This window comes from Patagioenas fasciata, chromosome 8, assembly GCF_037038585.1.
Source record: "Patagioenas fasciata isolate bPatFas1 chromosome 8, bPatFas1.hap1, whole genome shotgun sequence".
NCBI classification, from domain to species: Eukaryota; Metazoa; Chordata; class Aves; order Columbiformes; family Columbidae; genus Patagioenas; species Patagioenas fasciata.
The window spans coordinates 26,447,743-26,463,713 of record NC_092527.1 but is presented as its reverse complement, the minus strand read 5'-3'; the positions used below and the strand labels follow the sequence as shown (position 1 = coordinate 26,463,713).

At 38.4% G+C, this 15,971-nt stretch overlaps 1 protein-coding gene across 1 annotated transcript in view; it reads left to right on the top strand.

The window, feature by feature from the left end:
• The window catches only part of BTAF1 (B-TFIID TATA-box binding protein associated factor 1), a 44,683-nt gene continuing 28,712 nt past the window's right edge, over positions 1-15,971 (top strand). Inside the window, exons 1-7 of the mRNA XM_065843900.2 lie at positions 1-362; positions 9,467-9,590; positions 10,583-10,697; positions 12,019-12,165; positions 14,429-14,592; positions 14,957-15,093; positions 15,750-15,861. Of these exons, the coding sequence (XP_065699972.1) occupies positions 349-362; positions 9,467-9,590; positions 10,583-10,697; positions 12,019-12,165; positions 14,429-14,592; positions 14,957-15,093; positions 15,750-15,861 (813 nt within the window). The 5' untranslated portion in view covers positions 1-348. The remainder of the gene's footprint in view (positions 363-9,466; positions 9,591-10,582; positions 10,698-12,018; positions 12,166-14,428; positions 14,593-14,956; positions 15,094-15,749; positions 15,862-15,971) is intronic.

The following is a 15,971-nucleotide window of genomic DNA, read 5'->3' as shown; positions in this document are numbered from 1 at the left end:
CGGCTATCATGGAGGAAGGGAATAAATACAAGATGGCTGCTCATATAAAACCAGGCATTGGGCTTCGCCCTGGCGATGGGGGGATAGAAGCTTTAACTCGCGCTCCGAGGGTCGTGCGTCTCTCACGCCCGCGCTGCTGCTGCGCCCCCGGGGGGAGCGAGACTCGGACCGTTGCCGGCCACAGCTGCGCTCAGCTGCTCCCCGCGGATCACCGGCGGGGCCGAGGCCGGGTGCGGCGCCCGAGAGGCCCGAGCTAGGCCCTGCGCCCTCCTCCCCGGGAGAGCGGCGCCGGCCCCCCCGCCTGCCGTCCCGCCGCGAGCCTCCGCCGCGGCCCAGTTCCGGGCGGTCATGGCCGTCTCCAGGTCTGTAGGAGCCGGGAAGGGTGGGGGAAGGAGAGCTGGCGGCGGCGGCCCGGAGTCCTCGCCCCTCCGGGTGGCCTGGCTTCGGGGCGTGCGGGGATGAAGAGGGGTGCCCGGTTTCCGCCCCCGCTCGTCTCGGAAGCTTGCGGAGGCCTTGCCGGGGCCTCCGCGCTCCTGGGCGGCATGTGCCGCCTCGGTGGGGTCGGAGGTGGCTCCGTGCCCCGGCTCTGGCTGTGCTGCCTGCCCTGGGGTGACCCCCGTGCCCGGCGCACAGGGAGGCCCCCTCACCTCAGCAGGCCGCAGGGGCTCTGCCTGGGCCGCCTCGGGCTTCCTCCTTAATTTGACGCCTTTGATTTGTTGCCCAGTGTTTTCTTGGGTTAAACTGCTAGGGTATAAGGGAAATGCTATCGAGTCTCAAAAACTGGCAAGGAACCTTTTTGCCTTTCACAGCCCTTAGCTGTAAAGTAACCAAAATAAAAAGGGCTTCCATGGAGAAAAGCGATTAGTGTGTTCTGGCTCTGCCTCAAGATGTTGGGTAGTATCTGCTTACACACATGTTTGCTGGGGTGTGCCAGCGTTTGAAGTATTCACAGATACAGAAGTGTGTCTTAATAGAGCTGTTTTGTAAAAAATGCTGAGCCAGGATTCCTGCTTTGCTTTTTTGTTTTTTGTTTGTTTTTTTTTTTTTTTTTTTTTGGGGGGGGTGGGGGTGGGGGAGGGAGTCTGGAAATGCTTCCTAACAGGATAGTTGAAACCATAAATCCAAATTAACCTTGTGATAGATTGGCTTCAAGTTATGTGTTGGTAGTATCTCTGCACTTCTGAAGTGCTATAACAAAAGTAAATTTTGTTTCTGAAGCTGTGTATGAATAAGTTTACAGTTCTATGTAGCAAAGTAAAGGTGTGCACATTTGTAATGGAAATCCATTGTTAACTGAAACTTATAGCGGTAATACACACTTTTAAGACTTCTAGTGACAGGTGTTCTAGTTTGAGCTTGGTAGTTTCTACAAAGCATCCATTTATCTTATTCTGCTCAACACTTATTTTTTTTCCTGAAGGTCTCCATAAGAATTTGAAGTAGTAAGGATTACTGTAACAAGACTACTATGTATATTAAAATACTACTGTAAGCTATCATGTAAAATAGTTGTATTCTAATTACATGAGATCTGGGGCAGTCTGCTTGAATAACTGCTAACATATATGTGATATGGGGCTAATGAATGTCAAGATACAGCTTTTCAGCTGTACGATGAGGTTGCGTCTACTGTAAAGCTTGGTTTCACATTCCTGTATTTCTCTAACACCGCGTGGCTTTAGTGGAAAGCAGTAGTGTTCTATGTAAAGATTTAGCTGACACCTGTTCGGTCTGGTAACTGACAAGCAAAAAAAATTCTGGTTTGGATAAGGCTCTAAAGCTTCTGTGTGGAGCACTAAGAAAATTGGTGTGTTAATGTTATATGTGATACGTTATTTCAGAGTACAGTTTTAGGAACAAAATGTTACACTAGTTGAACATAAGGTATAAAACTCTAATGATGGTGCTGTAATACATGTGAGTTGGTATAGCATTGTTTCAATTCCACATGTAAATTGTACATTTTGGAGTGCTGTAATGCCTTGGTTATTCCTGGCTAACTCCACAGTAGATACTGTGTAAATTTGGCCTTGTGTATGTTTTTTTTTAATAGCTACAGCAAAACCTGTCCCTATCCCTTTGAACTTACACAGCAGCTCTTGATAAATGAGTCTTTTGGCTGCTGGACCATAGGAACACTGATGATATCATGTCAGTATTGCTTTTGTAAATAAAATAAATTGTATTTACCCTTTACTTCAGAATGTTGAATTTCTAAGGTCGTTTATTTTCAGACATTTTAAAAATAGTTGCTTTGTACACTTATATACCACATAACTATATTTCTGTAAAGGATGTAGTTGTTCCAGCTTCTGTACCAGCTATGTTTAATTGTAGAGATCTGTACTTTTCCTCCAGGTAGTTACTGTTATGTTTTATAATTTTGAAGGACCACCACAATACTTCATTATTGAATGATTCTAACTGTACAAGTGTGGAGGGTGAGGAAGAAGTTGATTCAGATGAATCTTTCTCCAAGAACCATAGTCTTTGACTTTACACCAGACACTGATACTAAGGAAAAAACTTCATTAGGATTAGTTCTGTATTGGAACAATATTTTTAAAATTAGCCATTTTTGGAGGTGGGGGGAAGGGTATTTTTACATTTCAAACCGGTAAATTATCAAGTGGTCATTTTCCCAGTCAAGTTCAGTTTCTGCTGATTGAAGAGCTTTCTCAAACCCCTAGTCTGTTCAGGAAGAATTCATTCTGTTGATGAAAGAGATTCTGATATTTTATCCTGCATTATATGTATGCATATGTTTTACCAGATTCTGCTGTTACACAGATTGAAGACCTGCTTTCTATATACAGTAGATACCTCATACCAAAAGGTGTTGCAGAACAGTTGCTTTGTATGTGCTCACCTCTTTCATAGTGTTATGCTGAAAAAACTAATGAATGCCATCCTCCAGAAGTATGTGTAGGTGGGTGGGAAGGTTGATGTTCTTTCTGTGAATGTGCAAGCTAATTTGGTAGACTCTATCTCCTGTCTCTGGTCTTAAAAGTATGTATGAAGTAGTACAATGTTTGCATAGCTAATTAAATTAATTTATTCTTGATAGTGGAACTGAGAAGAAAAAAAAGGAAGTGACAAGTTTTGCTTCAGCTTAATTCCTACAAAGTATATGATCCAAGTGAATAAATGCAATGGATTGCTAGTGATCTCTTGAGACACTTTTGATGAAAAAGCAGTACTGCCAATTTATGAGAAATGGCAATGCTCACAGATTACTCATGGTGATTGAGTTTCAGTAGATGATAGTGTTGATAGTCTCTTTCAATATCTAATAAAACTTCTTTCCAGTTTCTCTAATGTGTTCAAAGGCACCTCATGATCATTATTCGAACACCAAGGCTGTTAATGGCTTTTGCCTGGTTTCGGGGGCCTTCACAATATGAAGGAGAACAAATGTGCTTTTAAAATGCATGAGGCTGGCAAGATGCATTAATAATAAATACTTTTAATTGAATAGGTATATCTTTAAGTTCACCATGAAATAACTTAAAGACATTCCTCTTCAGGGTTTTTTCAAGACACTTCCTTAAGCAAATATGGGAAAGCATAACAACTTGCTGTTCTTCCAAGCCATCCTTTATTTGGGCCATCTAAGTTTAATACTAGTTGCTAGAGCTCCCAGTGTTTTCATATACTTGGATTTGTGTATAACTGAATGTGGTTTTTATTTTAAAATTAAATAATGTCAGAAGGCTATGATAGTAAAGCTCCTGGAAAATAAGTGGGCCTCATGTGTTGCTCTTGGCTTTTGGGGTGGAGGGCTGTGATTTCCCAGGAATAAATGGCTGCACTGACTGGTGTTACATAAATAATGACATTTCCAGTGTAATACTGCATCCTTGGGAATATGGAGTTCTTACAGGATACCAGCATTGTCCAAAAATCTCTTTTATGGGCCCTGTGTACCTTTTAGAAATTGTTCTTTTGGAGTAACAAATGTTCTAAAGAAATAATTCAGCTTCTAGCTTGTTCGGAAACTATTTTTCCATGGCTGCTCTTGCATGAAAAGCGAGAGTTAAACTGAACAAGAAGTATATTTTCCCTACTATGTAAAGGCATGTGCTTGAACTGTCGGAATAGGTGAATGCTCTAACCAATGTGATTAGAGAAGTCCTGACTCAAAAGGAGGCAAAATAGTGTAGCTCTTCTTATTGATGGAGATTAACTGGAAGAGGAGAACAGTGGACTGCTCTCCCTGTTCCTGTTTGTAGGAGGGAGTGCGCACGCCCTCATGGGAAGCAAAAGTAGCATGTTCACTGCTGCACAGATGAGATAGAGCTGAGAAATTTCTCAGACACCTGACAAACTGAAATGGAAATTGAAACTCAGGGTTGCACTCTGATAAGACTTCTAACCTACTCCAGCAGCTTGAACTGGAATTCTTATCGAGGAGTTCCCTAGATCACCCGTTGAAACACTTCTTATATTATTAGTCTTTACAGCTATTTTAATTTCCTGTTCTTTCTCACAGTTTATGTAATTGATCATATGTGTTTGGGCTGCCTTCTTGGATGCAGATACATATGTAGTAGTTCACAAAGAAAACTTGTACACCCTAATGCTACAGATCATATAATGTATGAACTATACATTCCAAATGGATTTAATTATACTAATTGTAGCATTTGGTTGACTTCCATATGCAGTATGTAATACTGTGACCAGTGTGGTGATGGAGCTCTTGTTTTATTCCAGGTATCCCTTCTGCTGTTTTGTAGGAAACAAAATTTCTGTTGTCCACAGTCCCACCTTCATAACAATTTACTTCATGGTCTCCCACCTATGAGAAGTAAAATCACGATCATTCTTTGTGTATCATTATACTTCTTTGTTCTAAATTAAGTTGTGATTTTCTTTTCCTTGCTCGCTGATTATATATTGGAAGGTTGTTTTATTGATTATTCAACAGTTTATATGTGATTTAGTCAGGGCTTGAGCATTTTTGAACTGTGAAGCTGACCAATCTGCGATATCACCAAATGATGAACTACCGCACTGAACGAAGGATTATCAGGTCAACAAGGAAAACTAAGGCATCTCTATTAAAAATTAGGTTGAATTTCAGAGTGAATGTGAACCCCTGTCAGACTATGTTTTTTAGTGATGTTTTCTAGGTTTCTGGGCAGTTTCTGTATTCAGAAATAGTGTTTGGGAGGAAGCTACTGGGTGATCAAATATGACTTACAGTGTAAATTTGTAATTCCCTTGCTTTCTGATGGGTGTCAGCTGGTAGTCTTCCAAAGAGCTTTAGACACAGTCTGACATTAGAGCATTCCAGGGACTACACCACTAAGCGGGTTTTCCTGTACAGTCACACAATTCTAATGAGTTGGAGGATATGCTAGGATAGTTATGAGCTGTTCTGTACCAGTTGGCCTTTCCTGTCAGGTTCTACTCCCTGGCCTGTTAAATATACTGGTGCACACAGAGATGCAGAGTCCAAACAGATCACTTCAGTGGCAGCCAGGATCAGCTCACTGTCCCTTTTAAACCTCAACTCATTGGAATAACAAAATTGGAAGTTTCCCCATCTGAAGTCCTGTCCAGGCCCCAGTCCAGTCAGAACACTTATGCTGGGATGATCAAGATCTTTATACAATTCAGCTGCATACATCTTCTTTTGGAAACATTTTAGAGATACTGTTGATAACGTCTGTATCTTGTCCTGGTCATTAACTATCCCACTGCTAGTTTTCTGATGCTGAATGGCTTTCAAATCCGCATCATCCAGTTTCCACAGGAGTGCCATAAGGTTCACTTCGAACATTGTAACTACCCCTTCAGATGGAGATCAACCCCCTCTTTGGAGACATAGCTTTAGGCACCAAAGAACTCAAGATTAGCACGAAGAACAGAACGAGTCATTTGTTGCAACGTTTGCCTGCTCTGCCTGGATACAGTCATGTCTGACTTGGTTTAGAACCATAAAACTTGTGCAGGGTTTGGTCTCTGACTCCAGGGAGGGACCCAACACAGTGTGTCCTACCGCCCCAGCTTTTGGAGCTGTTCCTCAGGCATAAAATCATAGAATGGTTTGGGTTAAAGATCATCTAGTCCAACCCCTCTGCCATGGCCTGGGACATCTTCAACTAGATCAGATTGCTCAGACTCATCTAATCTGGCCTTAATGCTGAATATGCAAAATTTATCAGGAGACAGTGACTAGAACAGAGAATCATGCTACCTGCAGAGTGCCACTGAGTTAGTTGTGATGGCTCTTTTGAAGGTACTTGCTCTCCAGTTTGTCCTTCATAATTTCAAAAATGTTTTCTTTGCTGTGATAGTGCACCGGAAGAGCAAAGGGCTTATTATGTTTAGTGGCTGGGGGTCAGTAATAGTTTCTGTGTACTTTTATTCACAAAACTGCCTTTAGTTAACTGAACTAAGCCTGTGTGCATAATCATTCTGTATAACAGAGTTGATTAGAGAGATGATCCCCCTTATGACAGCCAACCTTGCTATTCTGACAAATAGCAATGTAAATGAAGTTTTGTACTGTTAGAATTCTTCTTGCCTGCGATCTTTCTCTAAAAATTAATTACTATTTTTTTTTTTAGGGTGGTTAGATAAAATTGTTGTAGTCTAGTGGTGGAAGAGTCTGGTCCAGTTTGGGATGGCTGTTACAGTTGATATCCTGATCACAGACCTACTGATTATTCTTTAGTATTTCTCAGGTGGTTCTAGTCTGAAAGTAAGATTTCAAGTTTTAGTCTTTTCAGAGCTAGTGTGCTTTAATGAAATGCTCTGGGTTTGATGACTTGGAATATTTATGTGGTGAGGATTCACTTGCCTAATCTAGATGTCTGGTGCCAGTTGAGATGGTATAATATGTCCTCGCTGCTTCAGAATGACAAGGGGCTCCTGTGCTCTGTGTCGTGTCTGCTCACCCTATGTGCATGACTCATTCTGAAGCATCTCAAATGCTACTAGATGCCTGGTTTTTAGCACCTGAGTTGATGTCTTTGTGTCAGAAACGTTTCTAATGAGCTCTGTGTCAGTGTAAAAGCTCGTGTGGTATTTCTTAGAAGAAAAAGTAATTTGAATGTAATGCTGTTCATAAGAATTTTGAATTGCCACTGCAAGTTCTATCTTGTTGATACACTTCAGCAGCGATTAGAAAAATCTCAAATTTCTGAAGTGAGAGGAAAAAAGTATCCACCTCTTTGAACAAGTTAGTGCTTTGTAATGAGCTCGTATAGCACAAGTTCACACAGAGGTGGTGTATGGTTGTTGTCCTGTCAGTGGGATGTAGTTGGCTCAGGACTGGAAGGTGACAGAAGGATTATCACTTAGTGATGTGAGACAACAGGAAGGTTTTTTGTTTTCGTTTTGTATTTGTGTGTAAATTAAGCATATTACAATTTAAAAATCAATAGTTACAAACCAAGCATACTGCAGGTTAAAAAAACTCAACAAACAAACAACTGTATTTTGTAGGTAATACAGCTTCAAAAAGTTGTGGGGTTTAGGAGTGAATATCTAGTATTGTAACCAATAATTGGAATTAAACTTTGGGGTTTTTTTGAGAGTAGGCCATCATAGTGGTTCCCTCCTGTTTTTATGCTTGAAGAGTTCTAGCTGAGGCAGTGGTCTAATTGCACATTGTGCTTGACTTTGCGAGTTAAAGGAGTGGGTGCTGCTAACTGGTGAACTTTGTTTCCCAGCGAGTTGGAGACTGAAAAGGGTGAGTTTGACAGTAAGAGGACAAGCATGTTAAAGCAAGATGTGGTTGCACTGCACACTAGGATATTTAGTACTGAATAATACTGAGTGCTGCAAATCAGGGTGGATTAACACTGTTAAATGTACTAAGGTAAATAAGTACCTAGTATGTTCCTCCTGACTAGTCCACCATCAGTGATTTGGAAAAGTTCAATCTATAAAGCTGTTGCTTTCCTATTTGATGGTCTTGTAACACAAAACTGTTGGTTTAGATATTTATGAAACACTAAATCATAGCATTGAAACTCCGGTTTCATCTACAGAAACTGAAATGAGCTTGCCTGTTTTACTAGTAGGAAGATAATTATTTCAAAGCTGGAAAATATCAGAAGTGTGTCTGAAATGCTAGGATGATTTGAAATACTTTCAGTTAGATTTTTTTGTTGTTGTTGTTTGATTTTTTTATCTAGTTTCTCCAGTTAAAGCATTTGGGGTTTTGGAACTGTTTCTGTGGCATTACTACTTTGGCTCTGTAGCACTATTATTGCTGATGTGTTGTGTCACATTATAAGCTATTGTCAGGAGTAAGTGCAGTTTAAGTATGTCAAAGCAAATAGAAAATTCAGTGATGTTGGAAAGAGTGGTGTTTGGAGGTTTTTTTGTTGTTTGGGTTTTTTTATGATTGAAACTAATGGTAATGTCAGTTTTGAATAAATGTAATTAGTGACAACAGGCAAAACATTTGCCCTTTTCCTGTATTGGGTCAGGATACGTGTTCACAAGAACGGGAGCCGTTCAGTGTATGTGTGTCCTTGTTTCATTAGACAGATCTGGGTGAGCTTTGCTGCTCTGTAAATTTCAGCTTCATATTGTTGTAGTGTTTGGAGAAGTATATTTATGGTTAAGGGTAGAAATAAAAATTCTGATTGTATTACGTGAATGGATTCTGGGTTTGTATTCCGTAGTAGTCTCATACTGCTGAATAACTAACTGATAAACTACGCACCCTGTAAAAAGACTAACTGTCCCACTTATGGTGGAGTAATGAACATTTGTTACTTCTGTCATTGATTTGATTATATGGGTAAAGTATATTTTTATGTGTGTTTTTATGTGATGACTTTCTCATTCAGTAGCTCTGAATGAGGAGTAAGCTAGCTGTTCTGAAAATAGATGTACAAGGTATCTTTTACTAAATACAGAATTACTGTGAAAATAGATCTGTTCTTTTAAATTACTGTGTTTCATGGGAAGGCCAGAGGTATTGTATTATTTCAAAGCTGTAAATACAACAACAGGTTTGGTCTTACGTATTCCAGGTAGTTAGGGGGAAAATATATGGGAAGTAAATATTTGTGGTATCCTGAGAAAGCAGTTTGATATTATAGATCACAGGCTATGTCTTCAAAAGAAATGATAATACGCAATATGAGGAGTTAAGCCCTTTACTTCAGAATTTGAAGATCACTTACAACTTACTAGTATTTATTTTTCAAGATTGAAAATGCTCTATCACAGAACAAAGAGAACAATTTATTTTTCTTGTAACTACAGATTTTTTAACTGTTTTTACAGTTTTTTTTTTTTGCTTATCAAATTAAATGTGCTTTTAGAACAACTGTGCTTACTGTTAGAAAAAAAGTAAATTTGTCACCCTGTCAACTGACAAACATTTATTCTGTTTGCATTCGATAAAGTGAAAAATGTGGGGAAATATTAATAGAAATGCATGGCTGAACTATGAATGCCATAAGATTTTTTGGTTTTTGTCAATCATATTTAGGCTTGATCGTCTCTTTATTTTACTGGACACCGGTACAACACCAGTAACAAGAAAAGCAGCTGCACAGCAACTCGGGGAAGTAGTGAAACTGCATCCTCATGAACTGAATAATCTCTTATCTAAAGTAAGTTTTTGTTTGTTTGTTTTAATTGAGCTTGCTTTCAGTACTTTAATGGTGAGAATAAAACTGGTTTAAAGTGTTGTGGGTTCTGTGGGATGAAGAAGCAGCATAGTAGTCCTGTGTTCTCTGAAAATAGGAGACTACTTCTGTTAAACCTGTTTTCACAACTTCTGCAATGTCTACATAAGTCAGGTTTCACTTTGCATTCAGTATTGCTAGTCAATTTTTCCTGTAAGTTCAGATTTTCTTTTATAAAGAAAAGCTCTACTGCCTTATAGAATTTTCTCCTCCTGCCTTTAAAAATTGTTACTGGTGTGATAAAGCATTAAAAATATAGGAGCCTGCTTGTCTTTAAAAGGGCTGGAAAATGAGATTTTTGTTAGTTTGGGATTTCAATCTGGCCAAGTCCAGTAAAAGCAGCAGAATAGTCTATATCTGACAGCTGGACATGGCTGTGTGACCTCAGTTCTGCTCTTACAAACAGGTGGCCTCACCACAATTGATGGTATCAGAGTGGCCAAGGAATCATTAATATCAAACCACTTTCAGAGAAAGAAATAGTTTTTCCAGATTTGAGACATAGTTGCAAATTACTTAGGAAGAGCATGTTGCTTTGAGTGACCCATGTTGTCCCTCTTCTTGGGTTAAATGACTTTGCAGTTTTAAGGTCTGTTGATCTCTTCTGAACACTTCTGTTTTTTTGCTTTCTAAAAGGAAGTCTCAAGCCTTGTTCAGTACCTGGAGGAAATCAAGGCTGAGTTTGACTGATGGGACTAAATATATCTTATGAATTCTTAATGTCTGGCTAAGTGGTGAGCAATATAGAGAAGGCTGCTCACATTTCTTTGGTTTGTTTTCTTGTCCTTTGTTTTTGTTGTTTTGACTGTTGTCCTAATCCATAGCCTTAAAAGTGTATTTTAGTAGAGCAAAACAGCTGATGGATTTTCTGAAAGTACATTTTAAGTGAGTATTTATTTATTAATCTCTCCTTAAAGGTCTTAGTGTATTTAAGAAGTACGAATTGGGATACTCGTATTGCAGCTGGACAGGCTGTTGAAGCAATAGTGAGAAATGTACCTGAGTGGAATCCAACTCCAAGATCAAAACAAGGTACTTCTTAAATGAATTATGTAGAATTTGGTGTTTTATCTGATGCAAACTGACTGTGACATGAGACTTTTCAAGGCTACTATGTCATTCTGGTTTGGTTTTTTTTGTTTGTGTGGGTTTTTTTTAATGAGTATAGACTTTTACTACAGTCCATGTATATCAAAACCTCTGACTTTAGATGTTAATATTAAATTACAACGATGTGCCTAATCTTTGTTTCTTCTAAGATTCCTGGTCTTGTGCTCTGTACCCTTCATAAAGTGCTACTTTCATAAATAAAAAGAATAATAACTAGTAAAATAGAGAAAATGTTAATGGATCAACTTTGTCATTATATTTTGCAGACACTTTCTTTTCTGTTACCTTGCTCAAAGCACCTTTCTAAGGGAGGTGAAATGGCAACTTGCTGAAATTTATTCTGTTTGTCCTCAGCTTGCATCTGAAATTGTCATCTTAGGGATGTTAGAGTTGTTTTTATTGCCAACTTATGGACCTGTTGTCAGTGCTTTTGACTAAACTTGTTGGCACTGTGTATTCACAACCTTATGTGGCACAAGTTCCAGAAATTAACTTTTTTAAAAAAGGAAAGCAAAACACCACCAACAAAACAGACCTGTTTTGAGGTCATCTCATAGTTGTTTCATTTAATGCCTTCTGGTTCTGTTGCTATAGAATTTGACAAACAGGTTCTGCGTTTGCCGCATCTACTGCCTGTATGATTTTTGTAAGCCATCATATTTGTTCTTCTGCAACATCTTTCTTCTCTCCAGATTAATGAGTTGCTGTCTCTTAGTTTTTCCTCACAAGACAGCTGCTTTGTGTTTTACATAACTTTGTCCTCTCTGTTCTTTTTCTTACTTGCGTTCTTCTTGAGATGCACAGAATTGCACACAGTGTACCCACATCTCTAGAATGTACAGTGGCAAAATGATGCACTTTGCCATTTTTTGTGTCCTTCTTGATGATGCCCAGTTTTTAGTTGGCTCTTCTGATTGTCACTGCCCAGTAAGCTGGTGAATATAGAGAACTGTCAGAAGTGCCTCCAAGGTCTTTATTGAATGTTAACTGCCAGTTCTGAGTTCAGTGTTGTGTAGGCATGGTGTAGGTCATTAATTTTGAACCTTATCTGCCTCTTTAGCCATTAGTCTGTTCTGAGAGTCCTTTTTGGATTCCTTAGTGCCATTGTGACTTTTGGTTACCCAAAAGAGCTCAGAGAAGAGTGTGTAGTGAAATCTCCTTCCTGTTGTTAAAGACTGATAGAATTGGTTGCAGTGCTGGTCCCCGAAGGACTCCAATGCTAACTCTTCTCTGTCCTCTCCAGAACAAGGCTCAGAAAGTCCTATGGAAGATTCACCTTCAACAGATCGGTTACGTTTTGACAGATTTGATATATGTCGGTTGTTAAAACATGGTGCATCTCTTCTTGGATCTGCTGGTGCAGAATTTGAAGTCCAAGATGATAAATCAGGTATATCTTTATATCTTACTTGCAGACAAGAAAGCTTACTGATTTGAAGAAGTTTGTTGTAGCAATATTACGAGTCTAGTCATCCATGGTTTCTCAGAATGCTAGGAAATAATGAAAGAAAATATTCCCCAACATAACTGGTTTGTATTATCTTTCTCAAGTTGATCAGTTTAAGGGGGTGCATATTGTTTGGTTTTTTTTCTCTTAGAATTAGTATGTGTACAGGGGGGAAGAGGAGAGTGGAAACCTGAAAGAGAGAGCGAAAAAGCAATATTAAAGGCTTCTGTAGACTCTTGAGGTACAGGAACTACCACTGCTTGTTCTTCATTAGAACAGTGTTCCCAAATAAAAAAGTAGGGTGTGGCTTATTTAGACGCTTGAAGGTTTCAAATATAGAAACGTTGCATGAAAAATACTGTGATAAAACTGTTAAAGTTGGAAGGTCAAATATCAGCATTTGTGTGATGTCTTTTGTTTCGGTTTACTTGTCTGATACATTTCTTAGCTGAGAAAGTTGTTTTATTTCAGTGTAATGGCATTTAATTATTTTAATCTAAGATTTTTTTTTGCTGTTCCTGTACTCTTGCTCTAATTCTACTCCATCTTCCAGTTTCTGAACCAAATGAAATGATGCTATAAATAAGAATCTGCTCTGACTGCATAGCCCTGATTCACTTGTTACTTGCAGTGTACACAGATCATCACCAGCTGAGCAAGGAATGGAACCCATGGCTGCTGACGCTTCAGCAGTATCCTGTCTGTTAAACCTTGCTGCTGTTTCATTCCTTGCCATCTTTTATGGTAGCTTAATAAGCTGTTGCACAAGTTTCATCTCTTCTAATGAAACCCTACCTGTTCAGAAGTCAAATAGATGGAATAGGACACTTTAGTTCATAGTAGTCTGATATGTTATATTCTCATACCAGGATAAATAAGATTTGCAAGGAGAAGAATGGTAAATACGCTTAAGCAACTGCAACTATGGTGTAGGCAATGTGAATGGATGTAAAGCAAGCTAAATAATCTTTGGAATTAACAGTCTTTGACACTTTTTTCCTAAGATGAACTTGTGAAAGGAAAAAAAAAATTCTGAAAATGGAATTGGATTGTATTTATTTGCTTGTCAGTTAAATGCAATTTTAAAAGAAAGGCTTATTGGTATAGATAGAATTAACTACTAATTACTGCTTAACCTGGTATGTACCCCCAAATTCTGCCAGAATTTGTCACCTGCTTACAAGTTTATGTGCAGATATTTGACAAAAAAAAAAATCTCCTTCCTGGCTTCCGTATCACACATATAAAGAGAGTGAAGTCAGCCCTACACACTGCAAGTTTTGGGTTACATGAAAGGTTTATTCTACGCAGCCACTAAAAACATTCTGATTTTTAATGTAAATGTGTGTGCTCCCAAAGTCTAGGTGTTCAGTAGTTGAAGTGTGGAAGCTTCACAACATTCTTGAGGTAACTTCTGTTAACCTCCTAAAGGAGCCTTGCTTGATGATTAAGCTTGAGGATAAAACTGTTAACAGACTCCAGCACCCTAGGAAAATCATGTTTATGCTTCAATCTACATTGCCATCAGGGGTTAGTTTGGGTAGGAAGAAAGGTGACACCTGAGTCTATTGCATTTTACAAAGAAGAATGTTTCTGAAGAAAACGGGTTCACGTTCAACCTAGCTTAATACAGGATATTGGATTGAATATCATTTGAGGGGTTTTATTGATGGTTCTTATTTCTTAGGTTTGTATTTCCTAACAGAAGATAAAGTCTAGGAGAAAAAGAAACCTTTCTTTTAAAAAAACAAAACCAAATGCCAAACAAAAAAAAAAACCTGCCAAAATCAACAGATCCAACAAGGATGCGTATGCTCAATAAAAAAAGCACTAGTTCTTGAATCAGTTGCTGGATTTTTTTTTACTGTGTTAATTCACTCTTTTCCAAGACACTTTCCTAAAAAATTGTGGGAAACTTGTTTTGTTACTTCTGTAGACCAAATGTAATTTAATGAATTTCATGAGAACTATCTTTCTGCTTAAAAATTGATGGCATATTAACTATTAGTATAGGTTCAGCAGCAGAAAAGGGCTTCCTAGAAATCAGTGTGATTTGGTTTAAAATATTGTATTGATTTATTAGCAGAGTACAACTTCATTCTGTAATTTTTGACTTTCTTATGTGATTTCATTGAATAAATCTTTAATAATACATCTGGTTAGAAATTTGACATATCTTTCCTTTTCAAAAAACTTTTTTTTTAAGGTGAAATTGATCCTAAAGAGAGGATAGCACGGCAAAGGAAACTGTTGCAAAAGAAACTTGGCTTAGATATGGGTGCTGCAATTGGGATGAATACTGAAGATCTGTTCAATGATGAAGATCTGGACTATTCGCCTTCTTCAGTTTCACTAGTAAACAAACAACCTGTAGGTAAAACCTTGAGCTGTTTGGCTGCAAGGAATAGTATAGTGGTTTTGCTTTATTTCATAGAATCATTTAGGATGGAAAAGACCTTTAAGGTGGTCCAGTCCAACTGTAAACCTAACACTGCCGAGTCCACCAAATTTGTGCTTCTGCAGTTATCATACTTGAATTATGAAGATTATCTAATATGGTTTCCTTTGGCTTCCTGAATTTCTATGCCACATAGTTATGTTAGTGTTGTTTGATGTCAAACTGCTGCTCTGAGTTTGAAATGACAGATGGTTGGGGAAGTTGAGAGCAATATGGGTTTAAGGATTTTTCAGGAACTTCCTGGTAAGAATTGACAATGAATGACTTTTCTTTCAGACTCTTCAGGCTGCTGAGTTAATAGACTCAGAATTTCGAGCTGGTATGAGCAGTAGACAAAAGAATAAAGCCAAAAGAATGGCTAAGCTATTTGCAAAGCAAAGATCCAGAGATGCGGTGGAAGCTAATGAGAAGAGGTATAATAGTGAACTGATTTGCTTTTATTTCAGTTAAGCTGGGATTGTGGTTTGATTTATTTGTTGAAAAACTTCCTACAGTCTTTGCATCTTCATCTTTTGTGTGCCAGTTGTGCTGATGGTGAAACACTTGTGTGCCTGACTTATTCCCAGAAGAGCTTTGTTAATTACTGAGCTTTAGAGTGGTCTTGAAATAATGGGATGCTTCAGTTAAAATTTGTGATTTGTCCCTGTTATTAAATATGGCTTGAGAAGGGCACATGAAAATGTGGTATTCAAAAAGATAAACAATAACTACAGATTTAAGATGTAACTTTCTCATGTATGCTGTGTTCCCCACTGTGATTAATAGTGACGTGTTATTGTACATAATCCATTTATAACAAGCAGTAAACAAAATTATCTTTCCTTGATTTTTCTTTAATTTGTGTTTCTTGGAAAAGACTCTGAAGGATTTCCTATTTGGGACAGTGTTCTGCCATCTCCTCACTGAGTTTTCTGACATGTAAACCTATCTATTTTTCGTATTTCACTGTTAAACCTCTTTGGTTTGTATTCTTGCCACACTGTATTGTGTCTGAGACTTCACTTGTAGATGTAATTACTTCCACTAAAGGATAGTTTCAGTTCATGAACGTATACTTGTTCCTTCTCAGCAATGACAGCACTGATGGGGAACCAGAAGAAAAGAGAAGAAAAGTTGCAAATGTTGTCATCAACCAGCCTGCCACAGACTCAAAAACATTAGTAGAAAATGCTCCAGAAGAGGTATTATGTATTGTTCTGCTGTAGCTGGAATGATAATTCAGGTTTTTTAGCAGAATGATGTAGAACAAAACTCCTTTATGCTCCCAAATTCTTTAGATATTTTAGCATTA